This window comes from Equus przewalskii, chromosome 9 (genome assembly GCF_037783145.1).
Source record: "Equus przewalskii isolate Varuska chromosome 9, EquPr2, whole genome shotgun sequence".
In the NCBI taxonomy this organism is placed as follows: Eukaryota; Metazoa; Chordata; class Mammalia; order Perissodactyla; family Equidae; genus Equus; species Equus przewalskii.
This window is the reverse complement of record NC_091839.1, coordinates 66,996,010-67,022,458: the sequence shown is the minus strand read 5'-3', so window position 1 is coordinate 67,022,458 and position 26,449 is coordinate 66,996,010. Positions and strand designations below refer to the sequence as shown.

At 42.5% G+C, this 26,449-nt stretch overlaps 1 protein-coding gene across 4 annotated transcripts in view; it reads left to right on the top strand.

Moving 5' to 3' along the window:
* Window positions 1–934: 934 nt before the first annotated feature.
* Window positions 935–26,449, top strand: part of MAN1A1 (mannosidase alpha class 1A member 1) — a 162,613-nt gene continuing 137,098 nt past the window's right edge. Inside the window, exons 1-2 of one of the 4 annotated variants that reach the window (XM_008527151.2) lie at window positions 935–962; window positions 2,051–2,886. In XM_008527151.2, the coding sequence (XP_008525373.2) occupies window positions 2,284–2,886 (603 nt within the window). In that variant the 5' untranslated portion in view covers window positions 935–962; window positions 2,051–2,283. Of the gene's footprint in view, window positions 963–1,546; window positions 1,848–2,050; window positions 2,887–6,047; window positions 6,128–6,827; window positions 6,940–26,449 lie in introns of those variants that run through there. The other 3 variants (XM_008527153.2, XM_008527152.2, XM_070559347.1) reach the window with 3 other exon arrangements.

Sequence of the window (26,449 nt, the reverse complement as noted above, 5' to 3'; positions counted from 1 at the left end):
ACAAATCATTCTGGGAAAGATCATAAAGAGATTGGGTTTTAGGGGAATCGACCCCAATTATTATCTAGCTATTATCTATATATCTATCCATAGGGTAACTCAATTTTAAGGCTATTGATGGAAACAAACAATATTATTTCACCATTCAAATTTTTCAGCCTATCGACAACTTAACAAATGCAGTTTGAAACAAAAATTACCTTTCCATCATTAAAATACTCATTGTTTTCTTTTTCAGTGCTTCTAAACTTTGTTACCCTGCTTGAATATGCTGCACTCTTCTGGGCATAGAATTTCACAGCAGTTATCAAAATAACTAAGCCATAAAGTCGGCTTTATCAAACAATTTCCCATTAACAGAAACTTTGGATGTTTCCTTTACACAAAACAAACAATGATGGCTAAAATGAATAGTTAAATGAAAACTGTAATAAGGATTTTTTTATTTGGTTTACATTTTCTCATACAGTCTAACACCTGAAAACAACTGTTATTGTGGGCACCTTCCTGAAAGGTGCCAGCTGTTTCCTTTGACAACAAGCAGAAACAGAGCTAAAACCACGTTTCCAGAGAAGGGTGAGGGATACGATGAGGCTGCTGTAAACCATCTTTCAGAAATGGAAAGTCAATCGAATTTTTCCCCTCTGATAACCCTTTAGTCGCAGAGCAATAGGGGAATTAGGAACACATTTTGGAAAATAATGCTGTCTTGCAAACAATCCCTGTTGGATCAAGTCCTCACTTCACTGGAAGTAGTCAAATCCAAAACTTCATTTCAACAGTGTTCGAATTTATTACTTGAAGCTATGGCAGCTTAAAACTGTCTTCTTTAAATGGAAAATTTGACCAACTTCTATGAGGTAGACGAATTTTGAAAGTGGAAGTGGGTGGGGGAGGTACACTTTTTTTTTTTTTTAAGGAGGAGAGCATGCATACGAAGAATCCTAAGCGACCACAAAACCGTAAGTCTCTTAGGAGGTAAAAAGATGCTAGACCGGATCACAGCTCCCCATCGAGGGACTTTTGCTTTAACTGCTAAGGGGCCACCCGGGAAATCCCAGTCTTGGCAGAGAGGAGGGTAATTGGAGAAAAGACGGGCTGCAGAAAGACCCAGTGTCCGGCGGGTCCCTGCGAGACCCAGCCCTTCCCGGGACCCCCTCGGGGCGGGCCCCGCAAGGCCGGGCAGGGGTCCGACGGGCTGGCAGGCGGCTGGGGAGAAGCGGGGGAAGGGGGTCCCGTGTCAGCCCAGGCGACCCCCGGCAACTCGAGACCCACCGTCCCCTGACACCCGGGCCCGACGCCGGCGCGGGATAAACTCTGTGGGCCTGACCCCCTCATCCGCCCCGAACCCTGGGCCGCGGGTCTGACCGCCCTCCCCGCCGCGGCGCCCCCCCGCCCCCAGCCGGGCCCCCGGGAGCCTGCGATTCCCGTAAGCTCCCCGCCCCGCGCGGCCCCCTCCCGGCCCCGGCCCCGCCCCCGCGGGCCCCTGAGCGGCGCGTGATTGGCCCGGCCGCGCCATCACTCTCCGGACGCGTCACCGCCCTCGTTTCCTACCGCCCCGAGACCGGCAGTGGCAGTAGTGCTAGCGGGGCCGCCGTGGAGGGCGTCGTGCTGTCCTGCTCGCTCCTGCTCGCCCGCGGGTCGGCGCGCTCGCCCAGCTGAGCGGCCACCGGGCTGCGGGGCCGCCGGGCTGCACGCTCAGCCGCCGCCTGGGAAGCAGAGGCAGCTGGTCCAGCTCGGAGATGGAGAGCGGGCGAAGTTGACGAGCCCCCCACCCACGCTGCGCCGCTGCTGCCCAGAGGTGCGCTGCCCTCTCCGGGAGGCGCCCGCACGCCGCCCTGCTCCAGGTGTGCGCGGGACACCCCGCCCCCCGGGACCTGGAAACTTCACCCCAAGTCCAAAGAGTGGGCTCCCAGGGCGGTGCCTGGAGCTGGACTCCGCGCAGGAGGAGCTGTCCTGGCTGCTCGCACGGCGTCTGCGGGCGGAGACCCGCGGGAAACTTTATCACCAGCATCGTAATTACTACATTTCACTGTTTCTCTCCCCGCAGGGCTGCAGCCAGCGGTCTGTCGCGCGTGCTTGTTTGCCAAAGGAGCCGCCCAGGGGAGAAGACCCGGAGGGGAGTTTTTGCCCCTGGGGATACCTGCAGCCCAGCCGAGGGGTCTGGGCGGCCCGGATGTGCAGGACCCAGCCCCGCAGCCGCTGACGCCGGGCGGCGGCGAAGTTTGGCTGCTGAGCGGCGCGGCGCAGGGCCACTGGACAGCGGGCCGCCCGGCGGGAGCGATGCCGGTGGGGGGCCTGTTGCCGCTCTTCAGCAGCCCCGGGGGCGGCGGCCTGGGCGGGGGGCTAGGCGGCGGCGGCGGCAGGAAGGGGTCTGGCCCCGCCGCCTTCCGCCTGACGGAGAAGTTCGTGCTGCTGCTGGTGTTCAGCGCCTTCATCACGCTCTGCTTCGGGGCGATCTTCTTCTTGCCCGACTCCTCCAAGCTGCTCAGCGGGGTCCTGTTCCACTCCAGCCCCGCCCTGCAGCCGCCCGCCGACCACAAGCCCGGGCCCGGGGCGCGCGCCGAGGACGCGGCAGATGGGCGAGCCAGGCACCGCGAGGAGGACGCGCCCGGGGACCCGGCGGCCGCCCTGGAGGACAACTTGGCCAGTATCCGCGAAAACCACGAGCGGGCTCTCAGGGAAGCCAAGGAGACCCTGCAGAAGCTGCCCGAGGAGATCCAAAGAGACATCCTGCTGGAGAAGGAGAAGGTGGCCCGGGACCAGCTGCGTGACAGGGCGGTGTTCAGGGGGCTACCGCGGGTGGACTTCTTGCCCCCCATCGGGGCGATTAGCCGGGAGCCGGCCGACCCCTCCATCCGCGAGAAGAGAGAAAAGATCAAAGAGGTGAGTGCATCGTGCTAGAAATCCCTCCCTGCCCGCCGTGTGTTCCGGGAGAAACGACAGACCTTTGAAACTCTTAAGACTGCAACAGTACAGTGTAGGGGGCCGTGGAGATTTTCCACTTCCACCAGGTGCCGTGTTAAAGGCTTTTGCATTTTCCTTTTCTCGGTATTGTAGTATCATAGTAGATGTGGCCAGTTACGATCTGAGGTTGATCCCGTTGCTTTTAACAGGCACACTCTGGTGAGCATAAGCACTATGCATGGTAGGTATTAAATACGTGGGCAGGTGGCGTGCAAACCTCCTTTTTCACTGGCCCATATACGTTTAATCGTCCCTGAAAACACTGACAGTGAAGGTACCAAACAGCCTCTAATAGGGCTTGGATGTGTCTTTGAAGTGAAGCTTGAACGTAAATGCAAAGCATCAATCATGCGTGATAAAGAGGTTCTAACTGCGAGCTAGCACACCCCCCCCCCGGCGTGCAGTCTCCTGGCCCCATTCTGCCAGGTGACATCCTGTGTGTACTTACAGCCTGTGTGTACTTACGGCCTATGACAGTGAAACTTGAGAACTTTCTATCATAGGGGGCACACTGTTGTTTACTTTTTAAAAAATGAAAATTATAAAAAGCCAGCCTACTGCGTCTTGGATTTCTAGTATACAGTCAGAAAAAGAGTATTTCATGTGATGCAACAGGTTTGCCTCCACAGCTGCACAATGATGACAAACTTAATCTAGGATAAATATGGACTTTGATATGTCTTTCATAGTTTCTTTCTCAGAATTGACAGAACTTGTAACATGTGGTTAGTTCATGACCAGCTTGAAGATAAAGAGGACCTTAAAGATCATTTCTGATTGTCATATTAAAGATGAAAGTGAAGGGCCCAGAGCCCAGAACCAGTTAGTGACTGAGTCTGGACTCCAGGCCCAGACATTCTCCTGGTCACCTGGCACCAGGCTCTCTGCGGACATGCCTCCTTCCACAACGACTCTCCTATGTGAAATTATGCCAGCCTGGATTTTACACAATCCAAGAGCTGTAGGAACCATATTGAAAGCATTTCATCCCAAATCTTGATTCAGATTTCTAAAATACGTTATAAATGGAAGTAATATTTTTGTCATTGTGTAAGTTTCACAGATCTGTGAAAATAAGTTTTGTGGTTCAACATTGGGTAGGAATCAGGAAAAGAATCTTCCTGATCCCATTTTCAGAGAGTAAACAGAATGTTGAGGTGGTAAAGAGGTATTTAGCTTGAATGACGGCAGATTGGAGGCATCTTGATGGTCATACGATTTGTGACTTTAGTATAAGACCAGATGAATTTGGCTAAGCTGTAATTGAGCAAGTTCAAGTAGATTTGGGTCTCTTGCAGTTTACCCAAGGTAGAATGTCTTCTTCCTTCCTGTGTAGCTGGCTTCTTTTCAAGTCCATCAGCCTTTCTGCTTCTTTGAAACCCTTCCTCAGGCATAGAACACTCCCAGACTTGGGAGTGGATTTTACTTCTCCCTGACAACTTCTGGCTGGCAGTTTCCCTTCTCCACGAAATCCTGACAGGGCTACCAAACCAGGAAGGTAGAAAAAGGCTCTACTTCTCACCAAATATCTCCCTCCCCTCCTGCCAGCTCCCTTAAAAATATCCCATAGAGAAATTAACCCCACATCTGCATCTGCTTGTGTTTCCCTTAAGTTTGAAGCACTGTAATTCACGCATTTCATGCCTCTAAATTCCTGTGAGCTGCCAGTTAGTACAGATCACAGTTGTCCAAGAAAATTATTTTAAATGCTAAAGATGCATGGATAGTAAAAAGCTATTGGTACTGACCAGTAGTAATTAAAAGTGCTTATAGAGTAGCAACAGTGGGAGACAGTAGCAGCAGTTCAGAACAGTGTATTAACAGTCTGTATATCTCTCCCTATTAGATCCATGTTACCTGTATCTCTAAGTCAAAAGGTCTTAATTAACCATCTAAAGGAAATTTGTATAGCATTCTGTGTCAGCTGGTGCTAAGATCTTAGTACATACATGTTTTGGAAGCCACCCAGTCTTGCATAAAGTGATAGAACTCAATGTGTTCTTTAAAATTCCATGATGCCGTGAGAACCCAAAAAATGCCAGCATAATTAGCTTCAGTATTTAGTCAAAGCCTGATGGGAAGAAATGGATTATGGTTTTTCATTAGATTACTTCAGGCAGATGTGTTCCTTTATAAACCAAAAATAATAGTAACTCTTGCTCTTCTAAAACTATGCTGCAAATGGTCGGTTTCCGAGAGCAAGAGTGGTTGCCCGTCGTCAGTAGGGCCCTGGACTTTACACATTTAGATTCAGTTTTGGGCGCCCCCAGGGTCTCCTAAGGGACCAGTGGATCTTTGCCTGGATTTAGATCTTTATTGTTCCTGTATTTTCTAGTTCTCTTTATAACTTAGGTTCTCTATCACTCCTGAATGCCCTAACACTTTTATAGTTAAAATTTAGAAGGAATAGGCAAGTCTAACACGTTGAGAGCTTGCACTACAGTTTCTGAGCCAAACTTCGATTTTGTAAATTTGGTTTCTATTCAGCCAATCCTATTTTTATATTGTCAACACAGTTGTGTTACTGGTACTGTGGTAAATTTTTAACAAATTTGTGCAAAGGGAAAACAGTCTGTAATTTCAAATAGAATATTGCCTAGCACTCTACACAAAAAGGTGCTATGTGTTTTCCAGTATTAATTTAATGGATGGTAAATCTTTGATGTAAAACTTGAAATTAAAATCCCCCTCGCCCTACATGAAAACTTTGCAAATAAGTTAACTCTGGAATTTCCCTGAAATTTATATATAGTACATATTTATTTTCATGAGTCTGATCTTTTTAACATTGTGCTCAAGTTGTCCTTAGCTTTCAAAAGCAGTGTTAGAATCATGAAGCACAGAAGTTAAAATAGCACCCTGGAATTTTTAGAAAAATAGTCCATTTCCCCTTCTATTTCAATCTTTTTTTAAAATCAGGAAGCTTTCTTTTTTTTTGCCTACCCAAACAGCTTGTACTGTCCTTTAAGATTAGAGCCCTAATCCTAATTTAGAGGATGACCAATTTTTTTTTCACTTCCTGGAATCATGAGGCATCCCTGAGTAATAGGGGCTGAAGGCAGGCAGATCGTCAGAGAGGATTCCTCCCTTCTCAGCCTGGACTCCTCACCAACCTAAATGAGCATGCGGGGGCGCTGACGGCCAGCTTTGGGTCTATCAGGTAAGGTTTTAGGACCAGCCAGTTGTGGGTCACAGTTGTCTTCTCTAGATTTCTCAAAACAAGCTTTACTTTTTTATTCCAGACCTATTTATATAAGTTTAAAGAAAATTTTCATATTGATGGCTAATGGTTAAAAAATATTTTGATGCTTTACACTAGCCTTAAGTGTTCTTGAGTCTATAATTTATGATAACTGTTGACAACCCGTCTGTTAAAGATCAGATGTGGGAATAATCTACCTTGACAAATTAGAACAAAACACTTTTCTTTTGAAACTTAACTTTCCAGTTTACTTGTATGGGTGGTTCTGGTGAGGAAAACAATACAATATTTGCTAAATAATAAAATCTGCAATTTGGAGACATAACTCCAAAGGAACTTAGATACCCTTCGGTCCCTTTGCCTGTTCTGCTTACCCTGCTCTGAAACACACCTGATATTGAACATGGGCAAATGTGAGATTTCCCACTTTTAGGACCTTCCCCAGAGCGGGTAGTTATGGAGTGTTTGTAAAGCCTTCTCTCTTTAACAAGTAGATAAGATTTCAACAGTGTAAGTACTGGAGTAGATCCTGACTGTTGAACATTAATATAAGAAAGCAAGAAAAGATTGTTAATGGATAGTCATTTATGTTCGGCTTAATTTTGTGTAAGCTATTGATAATTCGTCTAAGAGGAGTATTCTGTTTTCCTGTTATCAGGTAACTTAAGATTCATTTAAAGGAGCCATGTATAGGACTTCGAACCTAGTTAAGGGCGTGGAAAGAGGTAAAAAATAATGCATTTTCGAGTCAATGCATCTATATTTCTTAGGTAAGCTTATAAACTAAACTGTCTTGAGAAATTTATCATAGTATTTCACATGTGTAAGAAGTGCCTTTCTATGAGATCTGAGTTTGTTGGAATTCAGTGGAGAACTTACATATTTGTATTAAATTATTTCATAAGCTATGGCAGCACAAATTCTTTATGGAAGAGAGTTTAAAGCATGTGTCTCAAGGTCAAAGGGGAGGAATACTACAGATCAGTGTGTGTGATGAGGGCTAAATATGCATGGTAGATCAGAACTGCCCTGGAACCCGCTTATACCCCACAGCCCAGGAGAGAACCCATGGCCTGTAAAGTCCTTTATCACCTACAAAACCACAAAAATGTATGTGCTTGTCAAAGATGAGTTTTGGCCAAAATAGGAGCAGCCACCCTGTGGGCTCTAGAGAGGCTATGAAATGCCTTTCCCCTAAGTAGATGAAAATGGTAAAGGAGACGCCAGTCTTTGGTAGGTTAACGAGGAGGTTTTTTCTTTGGGGAAACTAAGTCTTGACTTTTCCATCAGTGTTCTTAGCCTAGTGCTTTGTTTAGTAATTGAACTATGACCTCTCACCCTCCACCCCTCACCTCTTACTCCTAAATCTGTGTAAAAGTCTTTTACATAAACTCTGCAAATTATTTTTTCTATTACCAACAATATGCCATAAAAATTATAACTCTGATTTTTAAAAGTAAACATACTCTGAATCATGAAGTATCTGGGTGAGACCTTGGAGATAGCTCAGCTCATTCATTTTATAGTAAAGGCAACCAAGACACAAAGATTGTTCTGGAAATCACATTGCCAATTAGGGGTAGAGTTGAGAATGGAAGCTCAGTGAGTGTTGCTTGCTGTCCTGACAACTCTTACTTCCTAAATAAAATGCCAAAGAAGTGTACAAATTGACTGTCTGTATTCGTTATTTGCAGACTCTAATGTACAGTGAGTGCAAAACACACACAGTTCTGCACTATTATAAATTTGACCTCATATTAGTTGTTACATTAACTATAGTAATTTTTTTTAATCTTACTAGTGACATGATTTAGAAGAACTTCTTTTTAAAGCCGCCCAGGGAAAGTTTGATATGACATCTTTTTCTTATTATAAAGATCTCTGCAGGAAGCGGAGGCATTTGTAATCATTCAGTTGGACATTCTTTACAAAGAGGTAGGGAAGAGAAGTGAGGGAGAGAGGAAGAGAGGAGAGGCGGCCTAGAGAAGAGGGGGGTGACAGGTGGGGGAGCTCTTTCAAACGATAAATGTGTGTGCTCTTTTGCCATCGTACTATGTGTAACAGAAGAATTGACAGCTACCTTGAAGGACTATTTTTTTAAGAAAGTAGACATACATTTAAAAATTCCACCAATCTCTGCGCTGTTGACTGTAGTAGCACACAGGTCTCTTCACCCAAGGAGGTCCTGGAGATGGTCTGGATGCCCTTTCGTGTCCCTGCTCCATCCATTTGTAGCAATGTGGTGATGAGAAGGGCTGGCTCTGGAGTCATGACCTGGGTCTGAATCTGGCCTCTGCCATTTACTAGCTTTGTGACCTTAAGCAAGTTGCTTAATCTTTCAGAGCCTCAGTATTCCCATTTGTAAAATGGGAGTAATAATAGTAGCCCACTTTGTTGGACCAGAAGGATTAGATGTGATCAGCCACACAAAACACTTAGAGTGGTACCAAGCATGCAGTGAGTGTATAATAAATGTTCCTTGCTATTTTTGCTGTTCTTAGTCACCACCTAAAGCCATCAGCCAAGATTACCTTGTTTCATATTTGGCTTAATAAATCAGGGAAGTGGATAAGGAAGTTTCCAGAAGTTATCAAAAAACAGTTGAAATTAAGTTTGATGCTGAAAGGGATATATTTCCAGTTCATCAAGATGATCTTTCCAGACAGCTATGATTTTATTGTGCTACTGTCAACTCTGATTTCTTCAGATTCCTGCCAAATTCAAAAACATTTAGGTATCTTTGAAATTATATCCTTCTTCAGCTTCTGTACTTCAAAATATGCGTTAAGGAATGAATTTGTCTCTTTCTCACAGTCAGTGTGCTTGTTCCTGAAGTGCCATCTTCTCAGTTCTGGAGTTACCTCCTTAAGCATTGAAATTGTTCCCCAAAATAGAGAGAAGGAGATTTAGTGCAGTACCCTTTAACCTGTTTTGTCTCTGGAGGAATGTTTTTTGAGAAGTCAGAAGAAAGTTATTTTAGAATGGGCAAAAATTTATATAATTATGATCAGTTCTACAATCAGAGCTCAAGTCTGTCCCCTGATAATCAAAATTCACATAAATCAGTTGTACTTCGTAACTGAAAGATTTTGGCCTTTTTCTGAGAATTTTGAAGGTAGATTTATTAGAGTTTCAGGCCCAGAAGGACCTCAGAGATCCTGAAGCCCAGAACCCATTTTACATATGAGCAGCAGGGCCTGCTGACCTGCGACTTCCTGAGATTCCCCCGCTGCACTAATGACAGAGCCAGGGACTACGTCTTATTGCCCAGGCCCCGCTCCACCTATGGTATCTGGAGTCTAATGAGGACATATGCTTTGGAGGCTGGCTGGCCTGGCCCTCCCCGCTCTCAGCCCCAGTGGCAGGCCAGCAGCGAGAAGTCCAACTGAGCCCATCCTAGCAGGAGATGGAACATCTTGGCTTGGTAGGGTATTGCCTGAGAAAGCAGTCCTGGCTGATTCCTTTGCTCTGAAGAATGTGGCAGCACTGCCCCACCCCCACTGAGCCCTGATAAAGACTTCTGTGATTATTAGGTACTTGAAAGAAAACCAAATGAGATTAAGGCTTAAGAGCATTTAAAAGTTGCAGCCCTCATTTCTGTCATGAACACTCTGGCAGTTGCTTTAGGTACCTTAGAGCCCAGCAGTGCTACACATAATCCAGAACAGAGATAATAAAATTAAAAAGCCCATGGATCCTTTGTATTTACGTGACTTTTGTGACTAGACTGCCTCCCTCACATCTTTTTCTCTGTCAGTCCATTTGTCGTCCTGGCTCTTTAGCTCCTCAAAAGGCTCCACCACCTTCTGATCACTCTTGCTCTGCATCCTTTTATACAGTGACACTCAGGCCATGTTGGATTAACTTTCATTTGCACTTTTTCATGTATTTCTGTGTGATTGATTGTCCTGTCTCCACTCCTTAGTGAGAGGGTGCTTAGTATGACAGGAGGCCTGGAACTGAGGGGCTGAAAACCTGATGGAGCACGCCACGTTCTGCAGGGCTGGTTTAATAACACAGCACGCCACACACTCAAACAGTCTTTGTTGCAATGCCAGTGGGGATGTCTGTTTGCCTAGGCTAGGAGTTTATGAGAAAGGGTGTGGTGGTAATTAGTATACACAGGCCTGTGAATGACTGTGGTTGAGACCTGAGCTCAGGCCATCCAAAGACCATGAGAGCTATTGCTGGAATCTCCCTAACTGCCAAATCCTTCTTCATTGAATGGTCTTTTCAAAGTTCTAGGAAGAATACTTGATTCTACTGAGGAATAAGAGGGTCCAGAGATGCCTGCACTGGGGGTGGCCATGTCCAGCTTCCCTGAGCTGATGTGTGGGGCATGACTGTCTGACCCTAGTTCCTTTTTCACAAGGATATGTACTGGGACTACTAGGAGCATGTGTTTCCTCACTGCATCTCTGTCTGTCAAGGCATAGGGCAAAATGACAGACCTGTGGGATGATTCAGGCAGCACACGGGTCTGCCCACTCTCAAAATCTCATTCCCAGCTGCCTGAAATTTCACCATCAGTGCCTCCCTTTCATTGATGTATTGCTTCTTAAAGGCTGCTGTTGAAAGTATATCACTAAAGTTGCCCAGCAGAAATTATTGTACTTCGAAATTTGTCTTAGCAAGGGCAAGAATACGTTTGTAGAAGAAGCAAGTGCCTTTCCTTGTGTTATTTCATTATAAATTAATACCTGCTTAGGAAGGTGCAAAGGAGTAGAAAAAAGAAAAAGAAATCCTTCACAGATCTACCATGAAGTCACAAGGAGTGCCAGCTTTACTCACTGCCCAACATATAGGTTATTTTATTCCACAGTTATAGCCACACTATCTATCTATCTATCTATCCATCTATCTATCTATCTATCAATATTTTCATTTTCTTTTAAGTGTCATTTTATAATAGCATAGTATATAAAATAGAAGCATCATAGTTGATTTAACTCTTTTCTTGGACCTGAACAGTTAGATTATTTCCAGTTTTTTGTTTTTATGAAAAATGCTGAGATAAACACCTTTGTCCATTACGTTCCCATCTCATTTTGCATTGGCCACAACCCTATAAGTTGGATTTTCCCTTAAATTTCTAAAACGGTAAATGAATGGGTCAAAGGATCATAGTAAATTTTGAGGGATTGCTTTTCAGAAATAATTTATACTTCCACCTATAATATAATGAATGTAGTGTATTGAATCTTTATAAATCTCATAGGTGATGAAACAGTATCTTGTATATTTAATTTGCCTTTTTTTTGAGCAGCGTTTTCTCATGTGATGGTTGACGAGTTACATTTCCCCACTGTGAGTTGTGTAGAAGAAGAAAATGTTAAATGGAGCAGGACTGAGAAGAAGAAGGCAGTACGGAGGTCTAAGGAGTGGGTATCAGAGAAGGTGGATGTGACAAGTTGTCTGGAGGGATATGGGCTCACGAAGGAGGTAAAGCCCTGAAAGGTGATAGAGAGCCTTTTTTTAATTAAAAAAAAAAAAAAAAAAAAAACTTAGAACAAAATTTGCTTTCTCCCTGGGTTGGGCACCTGGGATAAAAAGTACTCTTTATTGATAGGAGTACTTACCATGCATATCGGAACAGCCCACTTTCCCTGAGACCCAGCCAGCTTCCATGGGCTCGTCTTCCTTGTTAAGCGATAGTTGGGTTTTTGCGTCAGATATGTGAGGAAGGTGTCGGCCACTCTGAAGGTCTGGGGAAAGACGGAGGGAATCTCTCTCTTTTTAGAATCCATCAGGATGGTTTCCGAATATTTTAAGATCATAGTTGAAGATAAAAATAGTCCAAGTAGAATTTCAGAAGTGATTTTAGTGGTGCCAGAAAATGGCAAGTCTTACAACGCTGAATCTTAAAGAAGAAAAATTAGCCAAAAGGAAACATTCATAAGATTTCATATCAATAAACATTTTTATGTTTGAAGGGGCAGGCTAATCTTTTTATGTTAGAGGCCTTTGGTGTTTTAAATAGGATAAATATGCATTTTGTCTAAGGTATTTTATTTTAGAATAAGAGAAAAGTATGATTTGTATATGAAGTTTGTCTTCTGTGTTTATTATTTTTTTGTTTTTGCTAATTCCTTCAAATAATGTGTTTTTAGTCATACCTTTTTAAGATAGTGAAGAGCTGCACATTTCAAAAAGTATTTATAATCTGACCTTGGTTAGTTCGTAAAAGTCTGCCAAACGCCAGGACTCTTTAAATTTCGTTTTGAGACTGTGTTAACATGGTGAATAACAATTGACATAAGTTGTGGTTTGAGATGATAGTAATGTTAGAATGTTTAGGATGCTGGTCTCTGAGACATGTTGCTTTTGTAGTCAACTAGCAGTGTTTAATATTATAATGTATCTAGTCAGTAAAGGTTTTTGTCTCATAGTTAGAAATACCTCTGCAGTCCAGATTGTGTTTTCAGGAGTTATTAGCCCAAGACAGCAATTTTATAAGGCATTTTTACTAAGTATAAAAGGAACTTCATGTAGTGAAAAGTATATTTTATAATTGCCATATATTTAACACATTGTGTATATTCTCTCGTATTAAGCATTTTGGTTAGTCTTCATTATTTAATATTGCTAGGGGTTACTTACCTAGAATGCATGATGAAGATCTCAGTAGCTTTAACAAGAAAAGTGGAGGGAGTAATTTCAGGAGCGTAAAAAATGAAGATGATTTATTAACTATTGTTGAAAGCTGCCTTAGCAGTGAGGGTGAATAAAAATGATAATTTATGAAGTGTTCTATCAGCAGTAAGATAAAGCCATATATTGGGTTGGAAGTACTTCTGTTTTCTCTTACTCCGAGAGTACAGACTCTGTGGGACGTTGGGTCTGCATAGTCATGAATCTGTTCCAGGACTTCCATGTTGCGGGCTGGGGAAAGAGCTTTCCCCTGATTCATCCACCGGGTCAGCCAGCCTGGGCCTTGCCCGTAATAAGACCCAGTAAATATTTGTTGAGTGAATATGCTTTTCTAAACAAACATACCAAGAAGAGTTATTCAGGGTAAGTGTGGACCCCCCGCGCTTTATATAATCACGTGATCTGAAAGTGGTGCCCGCTCATCTTTGGAGCCCCTTCCTGTCCTCATGGGCTACAAGCCTTGTCTTTTGAGAGGAGACTTGATTTTTAATAACATTCAAAAGTCATTCAGAACCAGATCTAGTGAATAAAGAGAGTACTCGATGTAGGAAACACCTTTTCCAGTTTTAAAGTTGTTTTCAGAATGATTTATAAAATGAAAAACTGTATTCATTTTCTTATATGACTTATAAACTGACTGTGAAGGTGATTCATAAAAACTCTTTTGAGCAGATGAAATAAATATAGAAACTTGTGAGATTCCTTTGAAGGTCAACACTCGAATATAAAAGTTCTGTTTCATTTAAAAGTTACTCTGCTTTGTATTTACACCCAGCATTTTATTTTACAGCTATGTGATTTTTAAATTAGGCAGCATCCTCAGTCATTTCTGTTCCTTATATCTAAAGTTGTGGGCTACTTTTAATAAGAGCTGTGTTTTTTATATTTCCATTTTGTACGTGATACACCTAATTAAAGTTGGTTTGGTTTGTTTTTTTCCATCCTAGCAAAAATTTTTTGAATGACAAAGGTGTTTTTATAAGTTATGCTTACAGTGCCACACTGAAATGAAAAGTCATAGGCTAGGTGTTATTTTCCACAAAAGAAATTAGAATTTAATAAAAATTTTCTCTGTAAGAAGGTGTGATATTTTGAGAAAGAACCTTGGTCTTCTGTTTCCCAATTTAATGTCGTAGCTCCTGAAAAGTGCTGTCTCATATAAATAATCACAAGGTAGAGACTCTATGAATTTTCTGAATTTGCAAATGGTCCCTTTTCCAATTCACTCTGCAGATCACTGTTAGATTAATCTTCCAAAAAATATCTCTTCTCTCATATCGCCCGACTCAGAGGTTTTAGTGGGCCTCTGCTTCCTTTGGAGTAGTAATTCAGAGAATCACCTGGGGACACATTACTTCCCAGATTGCTGGGCTCCGCCCCCAGAGTTTCTGATTCAGTGGGTCTGAGTGGGCCTCAGAATTTGCATTTTTAACAGGTTCCTGGGTGATGCTGATGCTGCTGATCCTGCAACTAAAGTTTGACAAGCATTACCCTGGAATAAAGTCCCAGCTCATTAGGCTGGCATTCGTAGTCTACAAATCTGCCTTAGTTTGCTTCTTGAGTCATATCTCTTAAATTAGGAGGGATTCTGTGCTTTAGCTAAACTTGCATAGTTACTGTCTCCAAAACACACCTAATTTAGAGTTTTGCCTTGTTTACTTAATTCCTTTCAAATGGAGTGTCCTCCCACTCGCTCAAAATCTATGCCCTCCAAGAAGCCTTTTCTCACATTCCCAGCCTTTACTGATCTCACCCTTCTGCAAATTCCCGTGGTATTTAATTTGTATATTTCTGTCCTTGGCCTGTGTGTTGCTAATTTCATGGGCATATATGTTATCTTCCAACTAGATTTTAGACCTCCTCACTGTGGGGACACCTTTTTCTATCCCATAGTTTCATGGCCCAGAATTTAACAGTGGAAGGCAATTTGTCTTAAATCTAACCAAAATGAAAAACAATTTTAAGTATATCACCAAAATTCTTTCCAACCTCATCAGACTGTGAGGCAATATGGCAGAGTGGAAACCCTTTGAGCCTACCTTTCCACAGCTGCGAAATGGGGCTAATAATTCTCTTTTGCAGAGTTGCTGTAAGAATTAAGGTAGAAAAGGTCTGTGAATCTCTCAGTACAATGCCTGGCACATGGCGTTATTCAATTAATAATATTGGTTTGGTAGCAACTGGGGATTGTTTGAGTAATAAGCTTGGACTTCCGGTAAGAAAGGGGATTGTTGGTAAGTAATTGGATTTGAGAGTCATTTCCAGGAAAAGAAAGCAAGTTTTGGCTGCAGTATCGCTGTGTTAACCAATAGCTTGTATATTCTGCTGTTACCTCCGTCTTTAGTGGTTGTTGCCAAAATCCCCGCTTCCTGTGGCAGGAAAGGAAGCATTCTTCTGCCGCGTTTCAGTTGTTATCTCACAGAAATGATGCTCATCCTTAGGAAAACCAGGAAGAGGGTGTCCATTCATCAGTGTCCAGTTGCCTATGGCTTCCTGGCCCTGTCACACACATGCCTCGATGTCGGGGGAGGAAAAAACAGCAGAAGAATCAAATCTGGAGAAATACCTTAAGGGTGTACAAAGAGACGTTTCGTGAGCTGAAAAGCTGAAAATGTTCCGTTCGGAGATAGCTGCGGGTATAAATTTAGCTCAATAATTAGGCATATGGTGCTTTCATTTAGGAAGTATCTACACCCTTTGTGATAAGATCTGTGGATTATTAGAGCTGCTGCAGCCCGAGCCACATCCCACATCGGCAGCAGAGATTCCTCATGCATTTAAAACAAGAATTAAAGAGTGAAATGGAAAACGGAGTTAATAATTTGTTCTTGGTTGGTTTTAATCTGCTCTTTATTAACTTTGTAGTTTATGGCTGGAGGATTAGATTTGCTCACCAACTAGTGGTGTAAAAGTTTACCTCCTTTTATTGGAACACTATATTCTTGAAGACTTTCTGAAGAACACTTTGGCTGAATTTAGTCGTAACATAAGAGACACCCCTTAAGTTCTTATGATTCATCCTACAATAATAGAAGGCTTTTTAATGGTATTATTAATTTTCAGTTATTTCATGTTAAATTTCAAACTAGGCTTTATTTAATAAAAACTGATTAATATAGAGAGGTAAAGGTATGCTTTGCTGGCTACAAGTATGTTTTAATCTCCTTTTTTTCTAGCTTTTTTTTACATTCCCCTTCCATCTATTTTTTCTGTCCTAGAATTTTAAATCTACTTGCCATTGGTGGTGAAAAAAACAGGAAAAGTTAAAATCAATGGATATTTGTATTTTCCACGCCTTGTCAAATGTTTCTAAACATTGAAACAATGTTGAAAACAATTAGAGAATTTGAAACATTGAAAACAAATAGACAATTGTAATTTTATAAATAAGAAAGAGTCCAATTCCAGCATATAGCATAGTATGATCAACTGAAATATAGAGACTTAAAAACAAGATTGCCCTTGGGGGCGTGGGGAAGGGAGATGCTCTTCATCTATTTCTTTCCTCATGCTTCTTCAAGGTAGTCCCACTAGAATATGCCTGTAAAGCTCGGATTCTGTGCATTTGCTTCTGTGGTTGTAGTTCTCCACCCACCTGTGATCTAGAGAATTACACTCTAGGTTTTCCTAAGGTAAAAAAGGCAGGAGAATTTAGGCTTTTAGAAGGAACTTTTTGGGGAACTAGGAAGAAGTTTGACAAACTGTAATAGCGGGTCTGAGTTAACCCGTTGCAGATTTCTCGTTAGGAAAACTACTCCTGAAGGATGTATTTTTTCTTTTTTAAAGATTGGCACCTGAGCTAACAACTGTTGCCAGTCTTTTTTTTTTGCCTTCTCTCCAAAGCCCCCCAGTATATAGTTGTATATTCTAGTTGTGAGTACCTCTGGTTGTGCTATGTGGGATGCCGCCTCCACATGGCTTGATGAGCAGTGCCCTGTCTGCGCCCAGGATCTGAACCTGCGAAACCCTGGGCCGCTGGAGCAGAGCAGGTAAACTTAACCTCTTGGCCACGGGGCCAGCCCCTGGATAGATGTATTCTTGATGAGTAAAAGTTTTGACCTAAATCCTCTACTTTGACTTAGATGTGGTAATAGAAGTTTAGGATTTTATAGCCAAATATGCCACAGGTGATCAAGTATTCAGGTATTATTTTAGCTGTATTAATTTAGCTTAATTTTGCTGTCTTTTTCTGTTATACTTGCTACCCGTGCTGTTAATCATCTTCCATCCTTTTGTGTTTTCTCTCAGAGAGAGGTGGCGCTAATGACGCAAAGGCAGATAGCAGAAGTGTAGCAGAAGAGGGATTATATATATTACACATCAGATTACTAGTCACCTTAACACCAAGAAGTCTGTATGATTATCAGCAGAGACTGAAACACACTCTCACTTCCTGAAACCTTGAGAAGTGAATTCTGGACATTAACACTGGCGCACAGACAGCTCACCTTTTCCCTGAGCTGCTGGGTGATTGCTGCTAGGTTTTAGAATTCCCGAGGGAGAAAGCTGTCCTGTTACATGATTTGTTCGCATACTTGTGCCTCTCAATGGAATTATTCTCGAAAGCTGTCTCAGGAAGGAATGCCTTCGATTGATTTGAAATCTCTGGCATCGCCAGAGTGTTTCTAGGGTTTTCCCAAAGCACAGGGGGATTTTTGCTGACAGCACACTCAGGAGCTGGTCTGAAGATGGTAAACTGAACTGGAGGGGAGCGAAGGTTCTTCCTCCACCTCTAGGTGAGAACACCACTCCTGTGTTTCTCTCTGGAGTATTCTGTCTTCACGAACCCCAGGGGCACAGAACACATTAGCGGTCATAAAAGAGAGTGTCTATATATAATGCACCCCAGAGTTTTCCATCGTTATCTAACAAGACCCCAAGTTAGATATTTCTCACTTAGACAGAATTTTGCCTTAATATTTAAAATAAGATTTTTGTTCCTTAATTGACTCTTAAACCTCAGCTATTAATTTGCAGGTGTGTTTGGTTTAGGAATAACATCAATAATAACAATGCCTGAGAATTTTCTCCTTTTCTCTAGGTTTAAAATCAAGGTAGCGGTTAAGACCAATCACTTAATAAAAAATACCTTCTCAGTTATTCTCTGAAATATGCGCCCTTCTTTCTCCCAATAGAAGGCATGTGTGTTATGCTTCTTGTTCTGAGAATAGTCTCCTGAAGTGATTTTCTGCATAGCTTGGTCTATGTATAATTAAAACAACCAATAACTAGATTTTTACAATCTCATCTTTGCGTGGATTTTGTCTCTTTTATCTGCGGTTTTAGTTTTAGAGTGGCGGCAACTATGAAAGTAATTACAGTGCACCGTGCGTTGGGTGTTTACTTCTTGTTGGGCACTCTGCTAACCACTTTACATACAACAACTTGTTTACTTCTTGGAGCAACCCTGTGACTTCGGTGTTACCATCTCCATTTTCCACATAGGAAATTGAGGCCAAGAAGGGTCAAGCAAATTGCCCAGAGTTGCAGAGCTCCTGGGTGTCTCACCTGGGACTTGACATTGGGTCTGTCTGGCCCTGGCACATCCTCCGTCTTCATTCACTTCTGTTGAATGCCCCTCATCCACACACACACACACACACACACACACGCGCGTGGCTTGTCGCCCTTGAAGATCTTACCCCGCTTGACTAAAGAACTGGGACTCCTGTCACAGAGTCACTCCTTTGCCTGAGAAGTAGGGGTAAGCAGGAGAATGCAGGTTGACACTATTTCCATCTCAGCTTGTGGCAAACAACGTACTGGGGGTGTACTTTTTAACTTAATTCTGAAAGTAAACCCATGATCAGTTTGTTTGGAAAAGCTTCTCTTGAGAGTAATTTTATGTTCAACATTAATAATACACATTTTATTAGTGTGTATTAATGTGTGTGTACACACCTTAATGATATGTATAGACATAATATATACGTGGTTATGTGTGTGTATATAATTATCTAACATAATACTTTAAGCATTAAAGTAATTGGGAGTTCTGGAAAGTTGTTTAAATCAAAATGGAGAGAAAGAAGATAGCCTCTGAAAGAAAGTCTAAATTTGCTTCCTTTTTTCCCCCTAGTCTTGGGGCAACTTTGACTCCTACATTTCAGAATAAATAATCTTGTAATTAATTAATTTTTAAGTGAGACATTCCATAAAGTATGACCATATTAACACAAATGAAATGTGAATTTTAAATTCATGGTGAAGTATATTACCAAGAAAGATTTGTGAGTCAAAGTAGTATGTTACGTGGTTACTGACCTGACACTCAGATTTTATATAGAAGTGACGACAAAGGCATGTTTAATTGGTCTTAAGTGATGATACACCAGACACTGTCTCTTTCTAAAGTGTATGCAAGTGGGGTGATACAGTAATCATTCACATCCAAAAGTTTAAAAAATGACCTAAATATATTTTTCCTTTAGTAAATCAAATTAAAAATCATTTCCTCATTTCCAGCAATACTCCTTCCAGAAATATTTAGGAGTACCACCCTGTGCAAAGCACTGGCGAGATAACAGTAAGCAAGACAGAGGTAACCTCTGCCCATCTGGGATCCAAAGGGATAAAGAGGAAAAGGCAGCATGATAAGTGCTTTAGTAGGGGAAGTGCAGGGTGCAGTGGGAACATGGGAGAGGGACACTTTGCTCTGGTTTGGGGGGTTCAAGAATGCTTTCTGAAAGTAGTCAGGTATTAGAGAAACCTGAAGATGAGTAGGAGTTACCAGTTGAAGGGCAGGAGGAAGCGTGCTGCGGGAATAGGGAATGGCCCATGTGAAGGTTCTTGGGGTGGGCCAAAGAATTGCAACAGGGAAATGCATTTGAGAAGAGAGAGCTAAGAAATGGGCCAGAGAAGTAAAGCAGAGAATGCATCTCACAAGGCTTTACCTTGAGATCATTGGGAACCATGGCAGTTTTAAGTTGGGGAAATAATATCAAATTTGTATTTTTCGATAAGACTGGAGGCAGGGACAATGGTTACAAGGTTCTGCAGTAATCTGGCTGAGCGGTGATGATGGCCTGAATGCACAAGGGGCTGGTGGGGATGGAGAAGGTAAACAGATCCTTGAAATATTTAGAAAGTAACATTCACAGAATTCTGTGAGCACTTACTTGGAGAAGGAGGGAGGAAATGGAGTCAAAGACAGTGCTTGGGTTGCTGGTTAGTACATGGGGTTGGGTGATGGTGGGGACGCAGGGGAAGGAGAGGAGTGGAGGGGTGTGATGGGTTTGGTTTGACATGTTTTGCATTAGATGAGAAAGATATCCAAGGGGAGAAGTTCTCTCCTAGGTAATTGGCCTAAACTAGAGATACCAATCTTAAGACTATCAAACCGTGAAAGTAAATATGCTCCCTCAGGGAGAGTGTCCAGTTAGAAGAGTCCAGGGCCTAATGCCCGAGGGGCTTCAGCATGTAAGGGATGCGCAGAGTGAGAGACAACAGAGAAGGAGCCATCAGAAGCACAGGAAGAGAACCAGCAGAGTGTGGCATCTTGGAGTATTTTTGGATATTTACTATTTTAACTAGTGAGTCTCAGCAGTGTCATGTGCTGCTGAGAGGCAAGGTAAGGACTGAGAACTGGCCTTTGGATTTGGTAAGAAGCGGGTAGAAAGCCACCCCTACTGGAGCAGATTCAGTTGCATATTTGGGGTGGAAGCCATATTGTAGTGGAGGTAAGGAAGTACGGAGACAACTCTTTCAAGAAGGCCACAGAGGATGGAACTGAAGAGAGCAGGTGGTAGCTGCAAGATAAGGGACAACGGGAAGATTGAGTGGAGAAACTGAGCACATGGTTGCGGCTGGCGGCCATGGCATGTGATGGCCCCATCTGCTCACTTGTCTGATGTTCTTTAGCAGCTTCCAGCCACTCTGACACGTTTGGAGAAGGCAGACAAGTAGATTGACCTAGTCTTGGGGTTTTCTTGAGTGTTTGGAACAGAAAGAAGATGCATGGTTCCAAGTGCTTTTTTTGAGAATCTGATACAAGGATCATTTGTTTGTAAGAATATAAATCCACTTAACTTAAGTTAAAGAAAGTTAAGAGGGATATTTATTATAAATTTATGAGGGGGTTTCTCATAGATCCAGATCAAGAAGTGCAGCCAGACCTCACAGGGCCTGAAAGTATGAATCTGGAAGGCAACTGGAACCAAGACTGCTGTTCCTCCAGTTTCGTATCCCGGACTACTTGATCTTTTGTCTGTAGACCTGTCTGTTTTATTCTTTCCTCTGCAAACAAGCTCTCTATGAATCAGCCCTCTAGTTTACACGGCCAATGAGTTAAGTACTAATAGAGGTTCTAAAAAGCATCTCAGAGACTCAATTCCAAATTCCCAGGATGGAGAATCTGACCCAGCTGTAGTTAGGTGTCTAATCAGCTATGGCCAAGGGGTGGAGTATTGATTTTTAGTACCAATGCAGCCGTGGCATAGAGTACCCCGAGTGTGGAAAGGAGAGGGTTGCCTGGCAGCACAGAGGTCTCCCACAGTCTCTGCGGCACCCCGCTGCATTTATCTTATTAGAAGTTTCTCTGCTGTAGAACTACCTGTTAGAGGCAGATCTGGAGTTCTGCTCTCTATTCACTACAGAAAGTTCTGCCTTATTGAAATGATAATTCACCAGTATTAGCATTTTCATGTTGTTCTGTTACCTGTGATACAAACATGCCTGCAACATTTCAGCTCGTGAACCAAATGTACCTACCCTGAGATGGTCACTGTTTAGCAGCCTGTCGTGCTTCATGTGATGATGTCCAAACACTTTAACTTTAATGGTGACCAATTAAAACACACACACGCACACACACACACCAGAATTTGATTCCAGATGTACAAAAAACTCAGGTCCTAGCATTCATCTTTTGTAATCCTACCTGTCCATCAAGACCCAACTTTAATCTTATCAGTTCCACAGATTCTTACTTGGTCCTCTTCTTCTTCAGCAGAAAATCGGTTGTCTTTCTGTGCTTTTATGGCTTGCTTTGTTTAATCCTGTATGATATGTCTATTACATTTTTACTGTTAAAGGCAGCACATGCAAAGGCAGTGAGATGAAAGAGCTCATGGCTTTGTCACTTATTAACAGTCCAATCCTGTGTCAGTACACAAGCCTTTGAGCCTTTCTCATCTGTGAAAGGCTTTCATGGCTGTTGTTAGGAGCCAGCGAGTGAATAGATGGAAAACTGTTTGCTTCCACTATGATGCAGATATTGATTATTTAAGGAAATAGTCTGGGGATTGAATGACCAGGTTTCTAAACCCTTATTTGCCTCTTGGTAATTCATGGTGTGGCAGTGGGTGAGTTACTGTCTCTCCTTGTCTCAGGGATGTCAGCTGTTAGTTTTCTATCACTGCTATAACAAAGTATCACAAATGTAGCAGACAATACAAATAAGTGTCTCACTGTTCTGTAGATCAGAGTCTGAGTGGGCTTGTTGGTTTCTTGCGCTGGGTCTGTAAGGCCAGAATCAAGGTGTCTGCTGGCCTGGGCTCCTACCTGGAGGCTCTGGAGGAGAATCCTCTTAGAGGTTCAGGTTGTTGGCAAAATTCAGTCCCTTGAGACTGTAGGGCTGAGAGGTCCCCATTTCCTTGCTGGCTGTCAGCCAGGAGCCCCTCAGCTCCTCAAGGCTGCCTGCATTCACGTTCCCGTTGCCTCTGCATTTCCAAACTGGCAACATCGCGTTGAGTGCTGTTCAACTAAGTTCCTGACTTTCTGCCACGTCTCTTCTACCTCCACCTAAAAAACGTTCTCTGCTTTTAAGGGCTCAGGTGACTAGATTGGGTCCACCTGGATAATCCAGGCTTATCTCTGCGTTTTAAGATCACCTTGATTATCCTCAATTAACTTTCATTACATCTGCAAACTCTCTGTTTGCCTTATAAAATAACGTATTCATAGGTTCAGGGATTGGGGAATGTGTGTCTTTGGGGGTATTTCTACTTACCATCTCTGGGTAGTATGTGTGATGCAGACTGTGACGGCAAGTGCAGTCCCTTACGTACAAGAGCTACTCAGCAGCTGCTGGTGAATTGTGTGGCCTGTTGCTGTGGTTTGTGATCAACCAAGCTGCTACCCAGGAGGTATTTTCAGGTTACTGGAGGGGTAACCCAAACCAAAAGAAGCCAGATTTTACAGTATTTCCTTTGTATAATTGATTCTGCTTGCTATATGCAGGTAAGCAGGGAAGAAAAACCAAAGATGTATCCACATGTAAAGATTATTGATAAATAAGAAGAATATTCCATTCTTTATTCTTAGCGCTTTTGTTGAGGCCTAAGTGCCATTGATGAAGTATCTTATTTTAATCTCATTATTGTTGCTATTTTACAAATGTGTATTCCGAACTCAGTGGGGGTATGTAAGGTGCCCAATGCTATAAGACTCCTAAAAGTCTTGAGTGAAAAATAATTCTGATTTGTGTTTATGCTCCCTATATCATAGCAGGTATAGTGTAGAAGTCAGGAGCCCAAACTCTGGAGCCAGATTCCTTGGGTTTGACTTCCCCCTTTACCACTTGTGTGTCCAGTGACCCTGGGCAAGTAACTTATTAACCTCTCTGTACCTCGATTTCCTCATCTGTAAAATGGAGATTAAAATAGGCCCTACTTCACAGAGTTGTTATTTAGGATCAAATTGAATCGTGCCTAGTACGTAGTGCTCTATAAGTATTAGGATTATTTTTCTAATCCAACAGTTTGTTTGAACCATTGTTTCTCAACAGCGACTGTTTTGCCCCCAGAGACATTTGGCAATGTCTAGAGACACTGGCTGTCACATCTGGCGGCGCTGTAGGGATCTGGTGGGTAGAGGGCAAGGATGCTACTAAACATCCTGCAATGCACAGGAAGCCCCTACAGCAAAGAATCATGCACCCGAAGTGTCGGTAGTGCTGAGGTTGAGAAACCGTGATTTAAAGCAGTGGCCTTTTATGGTTTTAGTAACAACTTCCTTCACAAATGAGATATTCTTGTTTCATTAGTGATGTCTAACACGAAGGATATTCATGCCTGACACCCATGGAGCCCTGAGTTCTACAATAAAATGAAAAGAAAAAAATTTCTGGTGTTTAAAAAAAAAAGCTTACTGGGCTGGCCTCATGGCCAAGTGGTTAAGTTCGCACGCTTCACTTCAGTGGCCCAGGATTTCGCCAGTTCGGATCCTGGACGCGGACATGGCACCGCTTGTCAGACCATGCTGAGGCAGCGTCCCACATGCCTCAACTAGAAGGACCCACAACTGAAATATAGAACTATGTGCTAGGGGGATTTGGGGAGAAGAAAAAGAAAAAAGATTGGTAACAGTTGTTAGCTCAGGTGCCAATCTTTAAAAGAAAAAAACAAAACCTGACTCTGTATATATACTTGTCTGTTTTTATATTTATTCACAAGAGTGTGCTTAACTTCTAGAACCCACAATTGGGTGTTAGAAATACTCTGTTTCTCTGAAAAATTGAATGGAATTTCTAATTTTCTTTTTTTTTTTTTAAGACTGGCACCTGGGCTAACAACTGTTGCCAATCTTTTTTTTTTTTTTCTGCTTTATCTCCCTAAACCCCCCCATACATAGTTGTATAGCTTAGTTTCAGGTCCTTCTAGTTGTGGGATGCCGCCTCAATGTGGCCTGACGAGCGGTGCCATGTCTGTGCCCAGGATCCGAACCCTGGGCCGCTGCAGCGGAGCCCGCGAACTTAACCACTCGGCCACGGAGCCAGCCCTAATTTTCTTGATTTTCTAATTTTCCAGTGAGTGTGCTTTCTTCTGGAGATCATAGGAAAGCAATTACTTGAATTTGAGAACATGATGTTACTGTGCATGTTCAAACAGCAATAATCAAGATGACTACCCATTATGGTTACCTATTTAGAATTTACCTACATTCTAGTGTATGGTTTGGAAAGGCCTGAAACATTTTTGCCAGTGTCATCTTTACTTCTGAATATTATGTAAGGCTTGGAGGTTTGCAGTCTTCTCTCCCTCCCATCCTGTTCTTGTACATTTCTAATGATTTAGAATATTTTTCAACTACTCTTTTCTTCCACCATCTCTCACCCCTGTCACCTCTACCTCAAGTTTAGCTATTTGTCTTTCTCACTCTCCAAGAATGTATTTATCCATTCTCATTTTTTCACAGAATTTGTCCTTTTGATGATTGGGTCAGTTAGTCACCAACACCCACATTACCACTGACATCCCAGGAGGCAGAGGAAAGAATCTGGTGCATTCCCATACCCTCCTCTCTGTTATCTTCCTGGAGAAACTGAGGACCACAATACAGAAACACAATAGCAACAACCTGCAGCTATAAATTGCTGTGCCTTAAGCAGAACCCTGACATGCCGGGCACCAATTAGGTGCTCAAAAGTACTTAATTGATTACATGATTACATGATACAATTGCTAAGTATTGGTAAAATATATGATTGCAATCATGTTATAATGGAAATACATTTTTTTGTTGTACTTGATGAATCCTTGGCTTATATAAATATCAGCAGAAGGAGGGTGTTAATTGCGGTGAGGAGAACATCCACTCTGTCCTTTGGGGGTCATTAAGTTATAGCTTTGAATCTACAGGTACAAAGAGAAACATCCAGGCACTTCATTTAAAAGGAACAAAGAAAATGTTTTTGATACAAAACATATCTACCATACTTTGTCATCAGGGCTAGAAACTGGGAAAAGCAGTTTACAACAGAATTGCCTTTTTTAATGTGGTCTTTTGTTAAATTTCACAAGTTTGTTTTTGTGGCGCTCTCTAGAAGTGGTAAAACAGTGATAACTACTTCTTCACAGACTTCATGATGAAGTGGGATTAGCTTTAAGTGTAACTGGCTTCTTTTACAGGTTTGGATGAAGTCCAGCTCGTTTCCTATGATCTCAGGCTGTTAGAATGGAGAGCCTTGTCTGAAGGCAGCCACCTCGCTGTGGCCCTGGTTGCATCCTTGAGCACCACATCAAAGATCAAGCTACATAGCAGTTGAAAACTAGTTTAAGGCCTTCCTTCAACTCTGAAATGACTGTCACCCAAATCTTATTTTGCCACTTCATAATTTAGAGTCTTGTGTTGAAGAGATTTTGGAAAAACTCTTACCAGCTTTACCAGTGAAACATGGGGAAATGCTTACATTTCATCGTCAAGAATTAGTTGAGCTGGGGAGGGAGACCTCTGATTACAATGAATCAGCATTTACTCAACAGAAAGAACTTTGTAAACAGGATTGGCTCAGTAGCAAACATCACAGAGCTGTACTTCTTGCCTCATGTTAGTGTGTGGATTGGCATTTTGTTGTGATGGACTGGACCAGGTCCTAGAGAGCACTCACATCTAGAGATTGTGGTAGGAAGGCAGTTCCTTTACAAAAGATGGTTACCAGGAGTCCTGAGAATAGAGTTGAGATGTGAGTCTGGGTTTCAGAGACTACCAGCAAGGCATGTTGTAGTAGTAATGGCACTAAGCTGAGCAGAGCCTCGTACCCAGTGAGCAAGTCAGGGAGAGGAGAAAAGGCAGCAGTGGAACCAGAACTGCAACACTCAGTAATGCTTGTAAGACGTATCACACAGACATACAGCTGTGCACAGATCAGCCCCTGGTGGACAGGAATTGAATGTAGTATTGGCTGCATAG